The 16,376-nt window shown below is 37.7% G+C and overlaps 1 protein-coding gene across 11 annotated transcripts in view; it reads right to left on the bottom strand.

Annotated features, from left to right (window-relative positions):
- Window positions 1-16,376, bottom strand: part of CTNND2 (catenin delta 2) — a 638,012-nt gene that overhangs the window by 131,875 nt on the left and 489,761 nt on the right. For all 11 annotated transcript variants that reach the window (XM_077182185.1, XM_077182224.1, XM_077182172.1 and 8 more), the window contains one exon: window positions 9,680-9,893. In XM_077182185.1, coding sequence (XP_077038300.1) covers window positions 9,680-9,893 — 214 coding nt within the window. The remainder of the gene's footprint in view (window positions 1-9,679; window positions 9,894-16,376) is intronic.

Here is a 16,376-nt window from a genome sequence, read left to right as displayed (position 1 = left end):
CTGACCAAGGTTACTGCAGAAAGATCAGTGGTTCCTGCTTAGCTTCCTTTCCTGGCTGATGAAATACAATGAGTCCTGTTAAACACTGAAGCCAAACCAAAACCAATTCATTCTAAGTGACAGAAACACAAAAAAAAATATCAACTCTTTCAAAAAAAGTTTTATCCGAACACATGACTAATGGCAGTGCCATTCCAAATTAACTACTTTATTAGAAAACATGGGAATCTAACAAGGATGGATATATATGAATGGCAAGGTGTTTTTCAGTGCTTACACCTGTATTAGCCTCAAAAATCAAAACATATCATAACAGACCCTAATACAGATAATAAAAATGTTATAACTAAAGTTGAATATTAAGTTACAGCTCTAAATACAAAACTCCTTTCTAAAAAGAACCAGTTAGAAAGTTAGTCCTATCTATAAAATTGTGCAAAATGAAAGCCTTGGTGTATAGCTGCTAAAAAACAAGAAAGAAGGAAACATTTACTAACCAAATTGTTCCTAAGAAAAAGAGAGCACTGTAAATAACATTAAATGTAAATAACATTTGGAAGGGAAGAAGGGAAGTTGGCCTTTGAACTTAAAAACAACAAATAAAATTTAAAAAATAAATATATAATAAAATTACTGGGCATAGTGAAAACAGTAATTTGACCACAGAATGAAAATGTTTCACCATAACCTCAAATTTTCATTTTGTAAACGAAAAGTGAAATATTCCAATCTTTTTCTAAACAAAAAAACATTTTCAAAATAAAATTTAAGTACTTGGTGTGGCAAATCTCAAACATTTAAAACTACAAAGTGGTTTTAAACTGCAATTTTAATAATCCATCTTCAGGCAGGCCCATCAAAACTGTATGTCCAGCTGACTTTTTCCAACGAATTACTACTTGCTGAAAAAGTTCAATGCAGCTATTATGTCAAGCCATATGCTGCAACAGATGTCCTCTATTTATCACTCCAGATTACCCTGTTTGATATTTCCTCTTAAACTTAAAATTTGACTGAAGTAAAAAAATAAAAAAAGAAAATTATTTATGTAATATATTAACAAGTAAATTATGAAATCAGATTCACTGCTCCATGAACTGAAACATGGGCAAAACTTGAATGAATTTTTGATAGAAGATACATCTCACTGTACAAGAGAAAAACAGTTATTCCCACTTAGAGAGAAAAGAAGAGCAACATGGGACCACCTTGGGTTTTGTATTGGTACTGAGGGTGGTAAATGCAGGACAAATGAGTGTAAATTTCCCTGGGAAACAGGGAGAAGGAAGCAGGCTGTGATGAGAAAACAGATTAATCCAGCCCCAAGCAGACCCCTGAGAGAGAGGAGAGGGACTCCCCTGGCAGGAGCATTGCGCTGTTCCAGCAGAGACCTCAGAACCCAGCGCCGCCTTCTGCTCTGCCACATTCACCTCCAGGGAAACAGGCACTGCCAGCCTGGGGAGGGTTTGGTATTGCTGTGGAACAGTACATTCCCTTCTACCTCTAAAAATCCTTTGGATTTAACACCTTACACGATAAATCAGTACCCCAGCCTGTTGCTAAGAAAGCAGGCTGTAAGATTTGAGAAAGTAACTATTTTAACACATCTCCTGATTTAACTGGGAGCAGCAGGGGGTGAAGAAGTTAATCTGATGATTCAGAAAAAGTTGAGAATAACTCTTCATGAAGACAACAGATTCTATCAGTGGGTTTTCCCATTTTCAGAGCCAAAATAGTGACAGCATATTGAGAGAGAGGGCAAAGATTGTTTTATAATTAGACAGTAAAATTGTAATAGATATGGTGTAAAATGATCCAGTTGAACTGTCAACATTGTTTGCCCAAGTGTTATTTGATAAGACAGCATCATTTCTGAAGAAAAATTACACAATTTATTAAATTACTTTTAAGTTTGCTGGTACATATGAACTATAAATAGGATGTGTTTTGAAGGACTCTGGAATTCCTTGAAGATGTCACAGCCTATAGGCTGGAAATCAGTATTCCAACATCATATGAGCGCAAGCTGTAGAAGCTTTTACCTTCCTGTTTTGCAAGCAAAATGACCACAGAGATTTGGTATTTTGGTGAGTGGTTCCACATTGGGGTCATATGAAAACTTCATAAAATGCCAACTAATTCCTGCTCTGAATTTGTTTGAAAATCACTTCCACATTTCCAGAAATAATGGCAATATTTTCTGTAGGTGATGTTAAAATCTAAATCTAAATTTAGATTTAAAATCTAAATCTAAATTTAAACTCTCCCACACTGTAGAATTATACTGTAAAGTACAACACACAGCTGTGCCTGGCTGTAGCACTCCACTGACTATGAAATGCCAGCCTATTAGTCTAGAGAAGTACAAATAGTACAAAATACAAAATTTAAGTATTTATTGAAAATGATGATGATGCAATAGTGATTTTTGGAGACTGTCTGTAAAACCTTAGAGTAACTGATGACTGGGGTGGAAAAACAGAGTTGCCATGCAGCCCACTCACCCTGCCACAGGGTGAGTACTACATTGGTGGAGTTGTTTGAAGTTGTGTTGGGGCACTTGGACCTTCAGTGAGATTAACCTGAGCAGCTGCTCCTGCAGACCACATGCCTTCATTTATTTTGCTTTTCCTTAGCTTTGATAATGGTCTGGATTAAGCCAAATTTTATCAAGGTAGCAGTAACAAGTAGTCTTCCTGAGTTAAACAAACCCTTGGTTTCCTTCTGTCCCCACAAAAGATTTTAGATGTAACAGTATAAAATGACAAACTAGCCTGTGCAAAGTTTTGGCTGTGAGATGAAAGACATTGTTTTAAAGGCAAGCTGAGGCTTGCAGGGGATTTGACGGAGTTTGGCTTTTTTTTTTAAATTCTCAGTGGTTCACAGAACTCAGGGTGGAGGTTGAAGTGAGGAGGTTTGCTTAAAAGTATCTCAAGCTAAAGGAGGGAGTCAAATTACTATGTAACCTCAGGGAACTGAAAAGGCTCCTTTACTTGAAAGAAATACTGAAGAAACTGCAATATGTAATTCCTTATTCAGCCACTGGCTTCAATCCAGAGTAAACAGATAGGAATTTTCATTACACAAATAATCTTGTTAATGTTGAAAACAACTTTTATTTAAAACACCTAATTAGAAGTAAATTGCTTCATAAGCTTTAATCAACTTTTAAAATTGATTGTGGTAGGATATTGTACTTGCAATTACATCCATTTAACGAAGGATAGGAAAGGTTTATTAGAGCTAATGCCCTTTAAATCTCCATTTTGAATAAAAATCATTTAAAACATACAAGCAAACTTTAGTGCCCAGGCAAGTAGATTTGTAATTTGTTAATCTTATCCTAAATCTGTTGGTGGAAAAATAATTCAAGTCTGTAAGGCACCTGCCTCTGTGCTTGGCAGAGTTCCTCAAAACACTTGTTTGAAGTTACCAAAGAGAATTCGCTTATGTTCAGAGCAGACGCTAAGTAAGAAATGAATGAACATATTTTCCTGCAAAAACCAAAATCACCACTCCTGAAAGCAGTCCTCTGTGCTAGTAGTTATCTAACTCCATGCTTAACCTTTCTAATTTCTTTGACTTGACAGGACACAGATGCTGGAGGTGGAGGAGCTGCATCTTAAGAGGCACTTGTGTACTTTCTGCATTTATGCCACATCTCCATTTTGTTTTGCCACATAGTTATGGGCCCCAAAGGATATTTGGCAGTCCCATTCTCTTAGCTAAGCATATATTGGACCAGAGCTATGTCAATCTTGTAGCAGCAGTCTTAGAGTATGATTATGCCATCATGACAATTTAAACACACATATATGGCTTTCCATGTCATCTGTTTGAAAAGCTTGTGATAGGCAGGAAATGTATCTGAACCTAAAACATGTATCTGTATAATCTGCTTTTCAGTTTGTGTAAGCTGAAATCGTCTCTTTGGTTACAAGAACAAGTCACTTTGTACATTTATCTTCCTACTTATCTTTTTACATTACAGATCAAAAGCTGATAATTAATTAGGCCTTTCTCTGGTCAGGCTTCCTTACACTTGCATTTCTCCATTACAACACTTGAATACAGTTAAGAAATGGGATACTTTATATGAGCAATACTGGAGCAACACCTAATATAAACCTGCAAAGGAAAAGGGATATAATAGAGATTTAAGGAATTACATCAAGGTGAAATACTATAAGAATTCAGAACTCATAGAAGAGTTTGGTTCTTTCTTACTTAAGGCTGTAGGAAAGTCATCTCGGAATGGGATAAAAGAACCTTTATTCATTTTTAAATCAAATTTACAGAGAGCAATAAGGTTACAAATAGGTGCCACCTCCAAATAAATGTTTATATCACAATAAAATTTCACATCTGTGTTTACACACTCCAGTAACTAAGGTATGTCAAGGGCATGTTTGCAGAAAACTATTAAATTATTAAATTAAACTGCTTCAAGATCCTAAGTACTAAACAGCCAACCCTTTGCCATAATATTGGTAAATAAATTTACTATGCAAAAAATTCACAAGTGGGATACCTTACAAAGTCCAATTAGAAAATAACATTACAAAGTGAAAACAATTGCAGCCATGTGATTTTGACTTTGGGAACCCCAAACAGAGGAACTGCCATTGTACTAGGAAGTTAAAAATTCTAAATAATTGGCCAGAATTACTTTAAAAAAAAAAATTAAATCTTCCACTGAAGTGAGCTAAAAGGTCCATTTAAATAGAATACTCCCTTAACCATGCTTTACATATCACTGCAGGTTTACTAACTTACAACTACACAGATCAGCAAAGGCAGATACAGGGCTCAAAGGGGCCTTCTGGAGTGGCTTGACCAATCTGCCAATAATTTATGCACATGCTAAGAAGCAGCATGCAATCAAAAGGAGCTTTCACCGGCAGTACTTAACTCAGACCAGACAGGTGAACAAGATGTAATTGCTTTCAGTGACACTGAGAGTTTATCCATAAGGTTATAAACCCCTCCTTATAAACACACAGCAGCTACTAAAACTGAAACAGGACTATGCAATAATATTGCATAACATGGAGTGAAAACAGGGGACCAACCAGGCCAAAACCCAAACTGGCCACAGCTGAAATTAAAGACAGCACTAATGAATACTGCAATCCAAAGTCTGGGAAGGAAATGAAATTCTTCCCTGTCCAGCTTGACTGTGGGCTAAGGCTACTTGGAGAACTAGTGCTTCTTTGAAAGAAATATTTTGTACGCAGTATCTTGTAATGTTTTGCAGGAATGGAATAAAAGCCATTTAATTAAGTGAATAAAAATGTGAATGAAGTACACAGAGTCAATATCTACCTATCTATATTTAGTATATATGTCTAGTGTTAGTTTCTGCTTTATAAGTTTTTTAATGTGCTGATTTTTATAATTTATATCTTTTTAGTAGACAATAGTTAAATCTCTGACACTTTATTGTCAACCAAAATAAGCAGGAGACTGGCTGCTAGCACAGGAAAAAAACAGTTTCTCCCGACATTATTTATAGCTGCAGCTCTTTATCATCATGTACTTTCTAAAAGTGGATTATCCACTTTTACCTTTCAATCAGAAATGGTATTTACAGATTTTAAACAGGTTATGCAGTCATACAAGGGCCCTCTTTAAAAGGAGTTTCTTAAATCCAGCTACCTCGTTGTTCATAGGCAGAAACTGTCATTCTAGCTGTGAAGGATCTTGTTTGTCAAAACTGAGAAGAATAACAGTTTAAACTATTTTATCTCAGACAGAGATCAACCGAGTCAACCAATCAAGCAGATGGAAGAAGGAGCAAGCATAAGTTGAATCACAGAATCATAGAACAGCCTGAGTTGGAAAGGGTCTAGCAACAGCTGCTTGACCTCACCTATTACACAAGGCATCCATGGGATTCCTCTGTTATCCTTGCTAAAATGTCAGATTTTTCCATGTATTTTTTTCCCTGACAGTAAAACAAATAGAAAAAATTATAAAATAGACTTTTGTGGAAGGGTTCATAATTAACTTGTTAAAGGCAAGAGAATCAGGAATCAGTTACTCACTGTCATTATTACCAAGTGAAAACATTTCTTTCTACCATCTGCAGGATCTGTGCTAATTTTGTACTGTGTTCCTCTCTATTTATATTTATTAGAAAAGCGTTAACATTTAATTATTTTAAAATCGAAGGCTTTTATTTTTTCCCACAAACAGGTGCTACTGTGGAAACTGGCAGCACAGTGCTGGGGTAAAAAGATGGCTAGTTAAAGTGTGGTGCATTCAGCTTAACCTATATTTCTTTTTATTTACAGACTTACGTTGTGATTTGGGTTCTCCTTGCATCTCTGCAAACTACCAGAGGCTGTAGGTCATGCCAACATCTATATTTCTATCAGAGTATTTCACTTTCCACAAATGTTCACGGGTATACCTAATTTTATCCATGTTCTTCTAGTAAAAACCTGTAACTGTGGAAGTGTTTCTGTATGAATAATCTTTCCATATCTCAGGAAATATTTCCTGGGCATTAACATCATTTAATTTAATAACAGCCAGGCAGCACACTTCCCTCAGAGCTTCTTCATGGGAGCCTGCACTGAAACCATTTCCTTGACATAAGACAGCCTTGAAACTCTAACACTTTGCTACAAGGTTAAGTTTGTGCAGTCCAAAAATTTGAGCATGGTAAGGTTTTCCAGTATTAGCCCATGACCTCTGCTGCTGAGGAGGAGAGAGACAAGATAAAGGAAAAAGTAAAAAAACTCTGTTTTGGAGAGATTATGGCAGAAAGAAATCTCTGGAAAAGAGGACAAGACACAAATGGTGCTGAAGGCAATCCTGACAATCAAGGAGCTACTGGGCTAGAAAGCTGCTCTGCACATTTAAATACCCTTCCAAAGCCAGGCTTGAGATTGCCAGAAATTGAAGTTCTATTCTACTTAGAGAAGAGCAACAAGAAGGAAGAGAATGTGCATGTTTGAGGAAGAAACTAATATCAGAACTTTCGCTCTGCTGGGCAAGTGCTTCACGGTACTTGGGGCAGGCAATGAATGCTCCACTACTGCCAGACAAATTGAGCTGCTAAAAAACCTCTCCAGGCCATATTTCTTCCCTTGCAGCTGGGTTCCTACTCAGAGTGCTTCATACCTTCATCTTGCCAGATTTCTGGACAGGTCATTTACACTTGATAGGCTCAGTTCCCCATCTGTAGGACCGAGATAATGATACTTCCCCACCAAAGAGAAGTGCTCTGCAGACAAATGTGGATGACTGTTTAGGGGCAGCTATGTCAGAGCCTGCATGAATTCCTAAGGCATGAACTTTGTGTCCTCCCTAAAAGTAACAAACAAGAGCAGCCTTTATATAACAGGATGCACAATGAACATGAGATGGAAAGGCTCAAGGTATTATGTTTACTCCCAAAACAGACATTTGTTATTATTTTCTCTGCATCTCCTCCAGGCTGTGGAGCCCCTACTGAAATAATTAGCTTCCTGCCACCTCAGCTCAGGAAGGCTGATGGAAAGCATGAGGAACTTTTTATTTTTCCTTATGCCTGCCACCGAGTCAAATCTTTTCATTACCAAGGGAGCTGCTGCAGGAGCTACCTTTCACTCCCTAGAAAGGACAGAAAGAAGGAATTCAGCTGTCACACTACAAAACTTTACCAAAATAAAAAGGAAAGGAGAACTGATTCAGATGCACAACTTTAGCCTGTTTCCTAAGAGATGCAAGATGAGAGCTGCAGCTATGAGCCTTGCTTTAGAAGGAAGCTTTGCATAGCACTACCACAAACATGTCTGCATTTTGAAAGCCAGGGCCAGTGATCTACATTCTGAAAGGCACAAAACATCTGCCTTTCTGAAAATATGGCACTGTGTGCCAGGGCAAGCAGTGGCCTTCTGGGATGTACAGGCTATTAAAAATGAACAAAAAACTCCAATACAAAAACAGGCTCAGGAATAAAATGTTGAAATACCACTGACTTTGATTCCATTCCTCAGGGTCACCATCTTGGTCTTCTCCCCTTTCATACACATCCAGCACTCCTGATGCTCACCATCCCTGGGAGTTGCATCTACCTGTACAAAGGCAGGTTACTGCCCACCACTGATGGTCAGTGCCTACTCCTCTTGGTAGCAACACTTTGTGGGCATACTAGAAAAGAAACATCCTTTCTTTCAGTGGGAATTTGGGAATATTTTACAGCATACTGTGCAATGGAACCAATGTAAACTGTAGCCCAGTATATATTTTTTAAATGACCTAATGACATTGTGTGTTCCATCTACAGATGGCGTGGGAAGTGCCACGGTGACTGCTGAGGTGTATTAGCAGTTTGCCACTTACTGCTCAGAATAAATAGGCAGAATGTTCCCTGGAGCCAGGATACTGACAACATAACCAAGAGACAAACAAGTATGCTGAGTATGAAGCAGTGGTTACACTTTATTAGATCTGTCAGTAATTCTGTCACTCCACAGGAGGCACAATTTGAGCTCATGTAACCTGTATCTCTGCCCCATTAATCCTGACTAACAAGTAGGAGGTGATAACTGTTGTAACTAAGAAACAAAATTAAATATAAAAAATCTACATTTAATAAACACCATGCAGTTTATTCAAATACCCTCAAGGAAGAAACCTGGACCCAACCAAAGGATGATCATCTTATCAACTGTATCCTAAATGAGGCCTGACGTACAAGGCTAAGTAATTTCTGCACAAACATAGATGATAATGTGTACTCTGATGATTTGTGACAGAAATTACAAATTTTCTTACATATTTTAGTAGGAAACCCATAATGAAAATACAATTGAAAACTGGAAACAGGATAATGAAAATATTTTTGATTTATAGTGTTAAATAATCACCAAATAGAATGAAATCACAAAGTGAAAAACAAAAAAACCCTCTGTCTCACTTCTGTTTTGCATATTAAATATGCTAGCTTAAGGGCAAGGTGAAAAAAAAATTCCAAACATTTCATACCAGTCCTGTTTGACAGCATTCCTGTATTCCTGAACACCACCACCCAGCCCCCCTCCCTTGAATTTCAGAAAGGGAAAATCCACACAATCTTAAAAAGACCAGATCCTCCTACATCAAGAAAAGAAATAAACTACCACTACCTGCATGCTCTGTGGGCAACACATCACATAGCATGCTATCAAATTTCAGACAAAAGGCTTCAGAAGATGATGTCCACCTCTCCAACACAGTTTTCCACTTTCCTGTAAGAACCCCAAGAAAGGCAGAAAACCCCTTAACAAATCCTCCCTCTCACAACATCATTACATAGTATATAAAAGCAAGAAGTAACAGTTTCTAAGTAAATTAAGCAAAATATGTTTCTTGCCTGGCCAGCCCTACACCAGACAGGAAGGAGAGCAGAGGATTCCCACCAGAACATATCCATGTGTGGAGCACATCTCCCACAAGAGCACTCATGGCTAACCAAGTGAACAAAGTGAACCAGCAACGACAGCCATAAACCATACCTACATCTGTAAACTGCATGATATTGAAAGCCATTCATCCATTACATAAATCCAAAGGGCTTGAAAGCTTTTTGTTATGGCAAACAAGATGGTCATGAAATGGTTACTGATGGAGCAAGTGGCATGTGGCACAGAACTGTGCTTGCAAGAATGACAGAGAGTTTGAACAAAAAATATTGAAAAATTCAAACCTGTGACCAGTTCTCTGATTTCCAAATCTGTAGTCTTGCGGAGTAACCGTACTAATGCTGGGATACCACCACAGTTTTTCAGAGCTATTTTGTTGTCATCATTTGCCTTCCCATATACCAAGTTTCTCAAAGCTCCACAGGCACTACGGTGGACTTCTGTCATCCGATGGTCCAATAGGTCCACCAGTAATTGTATTCCGCCTTGTCTTCTTATCTGAAACAGGACAAAGTGATAATCACACAGTTAGGCAATGAACACCAGTACCAATAAATGCTGTCCAATGTAATGAAGATGTGTTTTATGCAGGCTGCCGGGCAGTAAAGGTGTGCTGGTAACACCACAGAGCTGCTATATTTCACTGCCCTGATTCCTAGTATTATTCTTTCAGTGGCAACAAAACTGTACACTGACAAACCAGAACTTCTGTAAAAGCAGCCAAAATTAGTCAAGTGTTGCCTCATCAAGGTTTCTCACGGTTCGTCAAGGTTTGCCTTGGCAAGAGTTTCTTCTGTGCTGGAGAAACATCATCTCCTTCAGAGTGTAACACATCACAAGCTAGAGAAAAAACCACAAGGCTACAGCAAACAAAACAAAGCACTTAACATCATAAAGTTTTTAGTTTTTTTAATATCATAAAGTTTCCTACCTTTACATTTTATTACTGGGAATGGGAACAACTACCGTAGTCTCAGTAAGGACATTATATCAACTAAATTGGGATGAGCAATGATGAAAGGAAAAGGAGGAACCACCAGAAACATTAAGATAAGGATATGAAATAAATTGTGGTAAGCTTGTTCTAACAATATTGAGGGAGACCCTTAAGTGATGCAGAACAAAGTCTTATGTGTACGTACCCAAGGTGCCTACAAAATAAATTTCTAATTTGATATCTCATATAAAAATCATTTTAAAATGCATATCTAAAAAATATTTGAGACAAATTATCAAGAAGGTCAGGAATACTAAGTACAATTTATTATGAAACCATTTCAAACAAACACTTTATTGTTCTGTGGCACTATTTGTTCCTCAAAGAGTAATGATTTTTGGATCTAATGTTAAGAAACCACACAGGTTCATAACTAACATCTGAAGAGTACAATGCTTTAGCTTCAAGCAAATTACACAGACAACTCTGAAAAGGTCATGAAGTTTCCCCATATGTGTCATTGGCTAAGGCCCAAAACAAGCCAGGCATTTCAGCTGGCCATTTTACATTTAGGACAACAAAAAATAATTTGAAATATTTGTGAAGCAGTTTTTGCATGGCTGTGTGTTCTTGGGGCTCTGCAGGGGGAAGTCTTGGAAGAAGGAAACAGTTAAAGTACAATAAAATCTATTAGGAATTCAAGCTTAAAAGTAATGTCTATACAGTTACCACACAGCTTTGGTCTAAATGCCAAAGTGATAGTATTTAAAGAGAAACTAGGATATTTTTCCTTAAATAGGCATTATATCAGTACTAATGTGCAACTTTCTGAGCAATATGCAGGTCACCTCAAAGACTGCAGCAGCTGGCACTACATGATGCATGAAGAGGTATGAATGGTATATATATTGGTAAAATATATCAACTTCAGGCAGAAAAATTCACCAATCTTTTTGAGACTTTATGCTTCTGCTGCTTAGAGAAACCATGACCTCTTTCAGTTTAGAAATGAGAAAAGCAGGTCAAAGAGAAAAGGTGCTGAAAAATATATCACTAGTCACATATTTTGCATGTGAACAGGATGACTTGCAATTAAATAATTAGCTCATTTCTGAGCCAGAAAAAAATTGACCAAGTTAATCAGGGAGAGACGTGGGGTGAATCTTGCTTGTTTTGTTTTGTTTGCTTGGGTTTACAATCCATTACCATTTAACCTTCATATAAAAATACATTTGCTTCCCCTACTAACCAGATTTTAAAAACTAAGCATGCTACATGAAGAGCCACCTACATGACAAAACGGATGACATTTACTAAAAAGACTAGGAACAAAAATTTATGCATCAGTTCTACAAAAGGTGAATCAACCACAGAGCTTCACACTTCAACCTTGGAAAAGAAACAAGATCTGATAGAAGAAAGAATACAGTTAAAAAATATATGAGTTGCCTGGTGTGATGAGTAATATCAGGAACGACAGAATGAAAACATGCCTGCTGATCTTTGTGAATTATATTTTTAAACCACAATATGTTGAATGAATATTTTAATTGCTTTGCTGCTAAAAAAAAAAGAGTAAGAATGTGAAAAAGTATTAATTTGTAGAAAAAATCATCCTGTGTGCTACAATTCAGCTAAAGACTCAGAGGGCTCTGTCTCCATTCAGAAGGACTCTGTGCTTATGCCGTTTTTCCCACTCTTTCCCTTGCACACAATCAAGAGGCATCTCATGCTCCCCAGCAGTTTATCCTGTGGATGCTCTCAGGGGATAGGCTCTGCTATCTTCTGCTCATTTCTAAAGGGAAATGTGTGGTTCTGCAACACTGAGACAGTATTCCTGAGCTGCACCTTCTCTTTCCAGTTATGGTAGCTGACAGCACACTAGTGTTCAGCTCATGCAGCTCCTCCTCTCCCAGGAACCTGAAGCCAGCAGCAGGCTAAAGTGATTCAAAGATAGTTTGTTAAAAGCAAAGACATTAAATATTAATCTAAAATGCATTTCTGTCAGAAAAAAAAGGGTAATACAACAGAAATGAAACAGTTGTTACATAACACTTTACATAACTTGACAAAATTTCTTGAATTTTACTGAAGGAAGAACCTATTCTTACCTAGGAAATAGAAGATTTATTTTACAAACTTTCCTTGAATTTCCAAGCTCAGGTATTTGGCAGAGTAACTGTGTCATGCAGGGAGAGATGGAGCTGATTGTTCACAACTAGGAGCCCAGTTTCTGATGCTGTTTTTTATCTGGACTCCTCTCTTGCTTTGGTTGTTTTGTGTTTTTTTTACACCAGGCCTTTATTCACCCCATCTTCATGCTTCTATCAAATATCTATATAGATGTTTAGAACTATACTCTCCAGCAGTTTAAGTAAGCCTGACAAATTGTGAGATTGTGATGGATGTTAGCAGGATCTATTTAAATGTATTGAAATAGAGGCAAAGGAAATGAAATTATTTGTTCAAGTCCTTTAGGGAGCTAAGAGCCATAGCCAGGAGGACAATTCTGACCTAGTCTCCTGGGGCAGATCTCAGCTAAGTTAGTCACAGCTCCAGTGAATTCAACAGTGCTACTGCCAAATGTCTATGCCAAAAATGCCTGGAGATGGATAAGCAGCAATTTGCACCAATGGGGCATCAAATCCCAAATCCCAATTTGATACTTCTGTCTCTTTCCTAACTTAAGATGAAGAAAACATTTCTTAATATAATATTTACTGACATATCAGTGGCTGCTGCCTTGTTACATCTAGGAGGAAAAGAAAATAGAATATGTCAGAGTCTGCTTGACCAATAAAAACAAACAGTGGAGTACCAATTTGTCAGGAGATACAGAGGACCAACTCTATTCTTACACACAGCAGCCCCAAAGTAGCCATTTCTGATCTCAAAAGAATGACCTTCAACTTTCCAGCAATTGAGTATGCCCAGCTGCATCTACCCATGTCCCAAATGCATTGTCCCCTTTTTACACCATCTTTTCTCAAAAATAAAAAAAAAGGATCAGAGGAGAAGGATTAACAATATTAACAAGGCTGGGTGAATCTGCGCTGTGTTCTTTCTCATGACTCTCTTAATCCACGGATACAGTAATTTCTGAAAGTTATTTTCCTTCCTTTTTCTCACTGAAAATATTTTGTGTATGTCTTTGGAAGACACTGTTAGAGAGCTGTTAAATACAGAGCTGTGATTAGGAATCTATGCCAATCAAAGTGAAAACTGAAAGAACAGAGATTACATAAATTTTGGGGAAAAAAACTATTTCCATGGAAGAATGCATCTTTCTTCTTTCATCTGAGGAATCATGTGTTTTCTTTTACCAGGACATTTTCAAACTTTCCTTTAAAGTTGGCTCTTTGCCATTAATGTCACTGTCTACTTGCTGGCCACAAGCACTTGACCAGGCTCACTGATGCCAAAACACAGGCAGACAGGACAGGAATAGGTGCCAGACTCTCTAGTACACTGATTGACAAAAGTGCACTCATGTCAGCTTGATGACAGAGTCTTCTCCTCTGACATAATATGAAGTTTTTTTACATTACATCTGAGAATATGTATTTGCATCCACACTATGAAAATAAAACTTAGATTCAAGAAGGGGTTCAGGCTGCTACTGGAGGCAGTGAAGATGTCAATTATGTTTTTAGGACAGCTTCTATACCCCATGCCAAGAGCCTATGAGAAATTAATTAATCTGTTTCAAGGTTTATGTTTGACTCAGTGGTGTTCATCCCAAGAGTGGACTGTTAGACACTTAATCTACCAGGAGTTACACATGACCAGCCTGAAGCATATGTCCTGATAAAAACAAGTCAATAAGACATCGACAATATGTCTGAAACTATATCTATATATATATATATATCTATATGCTTGATTACTGTAAGAGCTTAGCATATTAATGCTTGATAGCCTGCTTTCTCAATTCAATACAACAGATTGTCTGAATGTGTGGAAGGAAATGAAATGCAGGATGTGAAGGGTATGTAGATACTTGGAATGTAGAGGCATCTGTTTTGTGAGGACATCTGCTCAGTGGCTGTCCAGCATATAAACAGAGATGAGATGGGAAAAGTAATAAACCACACTGATGTACACAAACCCTGCAGAGCAAGGGACAATGCTAAAGACCACGTCTGGGAGGTCACTGCTCAATGGGCTGCAGAAGGAACCACTCCAAGGCTTGGAGAGGTTCAGCCTCAGCTTTGTTAACTGGTAAAGTGGGGACACAGGGAGGAATGAATGGAAAGGTCCTATGGTAAAGAGCATGCTGATGGGATTGTGGCAGTGTGCCAGACTCACAGGATATTTAGCAGAAGGGCAAAGATAGGAAAAGGGAGTCATTCCAAATGCATGGGGGAGGAACAACATGAGGAAATAGAAAAAAGGCATGATGAAAGGGATTGGTCATCTGTAAATAAGTTGTGCTTCACCATGCGTGTCTGGTCACACTCCTCATTTGATCACTGCACCTTGTTTTACCTTCTTATTAATCCTAATTGCTAACAATGGCATAACACTAGTGGACCTTTAGCTGGAATAGCTGAGGACAACAGGGGATGTGGGAAAGAGCTATCAGTGACACTGTGGTTCTCAAGGATAGATACCGGTGAGACCAGAGTGAACAAAATGTAGGTGAGTGACCTCTCTTCATATCAAGCTATGAGAAATCTGGCCCTGGAACCTAGCTATTGCTTATGGCTTTGCAACAGCAGAAGCAAAGTTAAAGCAAATAGATATTATCTGTTTTGATTCTCACTAAGGTTTTGAACCCAATTTTGAAATATATTCCTTGAAATCTGTGGAATGAAAATTATTCGATTCCTCCCAGCAGCAAAGAAGCAAAACCCTTTCTTTCAATCACTACATAATGGAAATTGCCTCTTGCAATTGGAATCCCTTGGAATGCTACAAAAATTAGAGCTAGAGATACAAAAAGAAAGAAAAGTGAAGCTTCAAGTTTTAAACAGTTTAGCCAAAGACTGTTAGATAATGAAGTATTCCAAAACAGCCTAAAAATACTTCTGTGACAGAAACCAAAACAGCCTTCCTCTTCTATTTATATTCAGCAAGTGGGTATCTAAAATATTGTTCAAATTTTGCCAGTAGGTATAACTGAAACATCCTTTTCTGCATTTCATTCTGAGTACCCTTCCTAACAAAGTAAAACATAATGGAAACAAGAGAAGTAGGAATAGGAAAAAAAAAAACCTGTTACACTGACAGAGTGATGAAGTGTGCTGCTAAAATAGCACAATCTCCTCTTCCCAGTAAGACATTAAGTGTTCCACTATTAACAGCTCCACATTCCTAATTCAAAGATTAATTCATGGTTAGATGCTTACTTTCTACATTTTACTTAATAATCACTATTGAGTAACTCTTCATCCAGAGGAGGTGAAGGAAATCTAACAACAATCAATCCTTTCTACACATCATAGATATTAATTGCCAGTTTAATTGACATAACACACTGCATCATCTGCCACTTATTCTGTGACATTTCTGCTATTAAGAAAGCATATTTTAATATATCAAAATACACATATTTAAACACATGGAATTGTTTTTAATGCCACTCTGTTACATATAGAACAGAACTAAAAAATAACTGCCTCCTAGCACAGGTGATGTTATGTATGCAATAAACACCAAATTAAAAGGACAATTCAGTTTAAGTCTGCTTCTGGAAACAATTAGTAAGAATTGGTTTTAATGTTTTTAGATACTGGTTTTCCAACCAGCAGGGCAGTGCTACCACTTCATGTATGAATGGATTTTGTGCAACTCTGTTCTACCAGTGCTAGAAGGAGAAGCTACAAGAGCCAAACCAAATTCCCAAGAATTTTTAAATGGCAGCAGGTTGTGTGGTGACACACTCTTTGACTACAGGCGCCCTGTTCTTTTCAGGCTTACTGTGTGAGCTGACTGGTTTGGCCACAAGGACCAGGGCACTGCAGCAAAGGCCAAGACAGCTGCACAGCAACTTGACTGCACTGGCTGTTTATCCACAATATCCATGAAATGATTCTATTTCT

The sequence above is a fragment of the Agelaius phoeniceus genome, chromosome 1 (genome assembly GCF_051311805.1).
Source record: "Agelaius phoeniceus isolate bAgePho1 chromosome 1, bAgePho1.hap1, whole genome shotgun sequence".
Taxonomy (NCBI): Eukaryota; Metazoa; Chordata; class Aves; order Passeriformes; family Icteridae; genus Agelaius; species Agelaius phoeniceus.
Note: the sequence above shows the minus strand (reverse complement) of the source record. Positions and strands in the feature narration are given on the sequence as shown.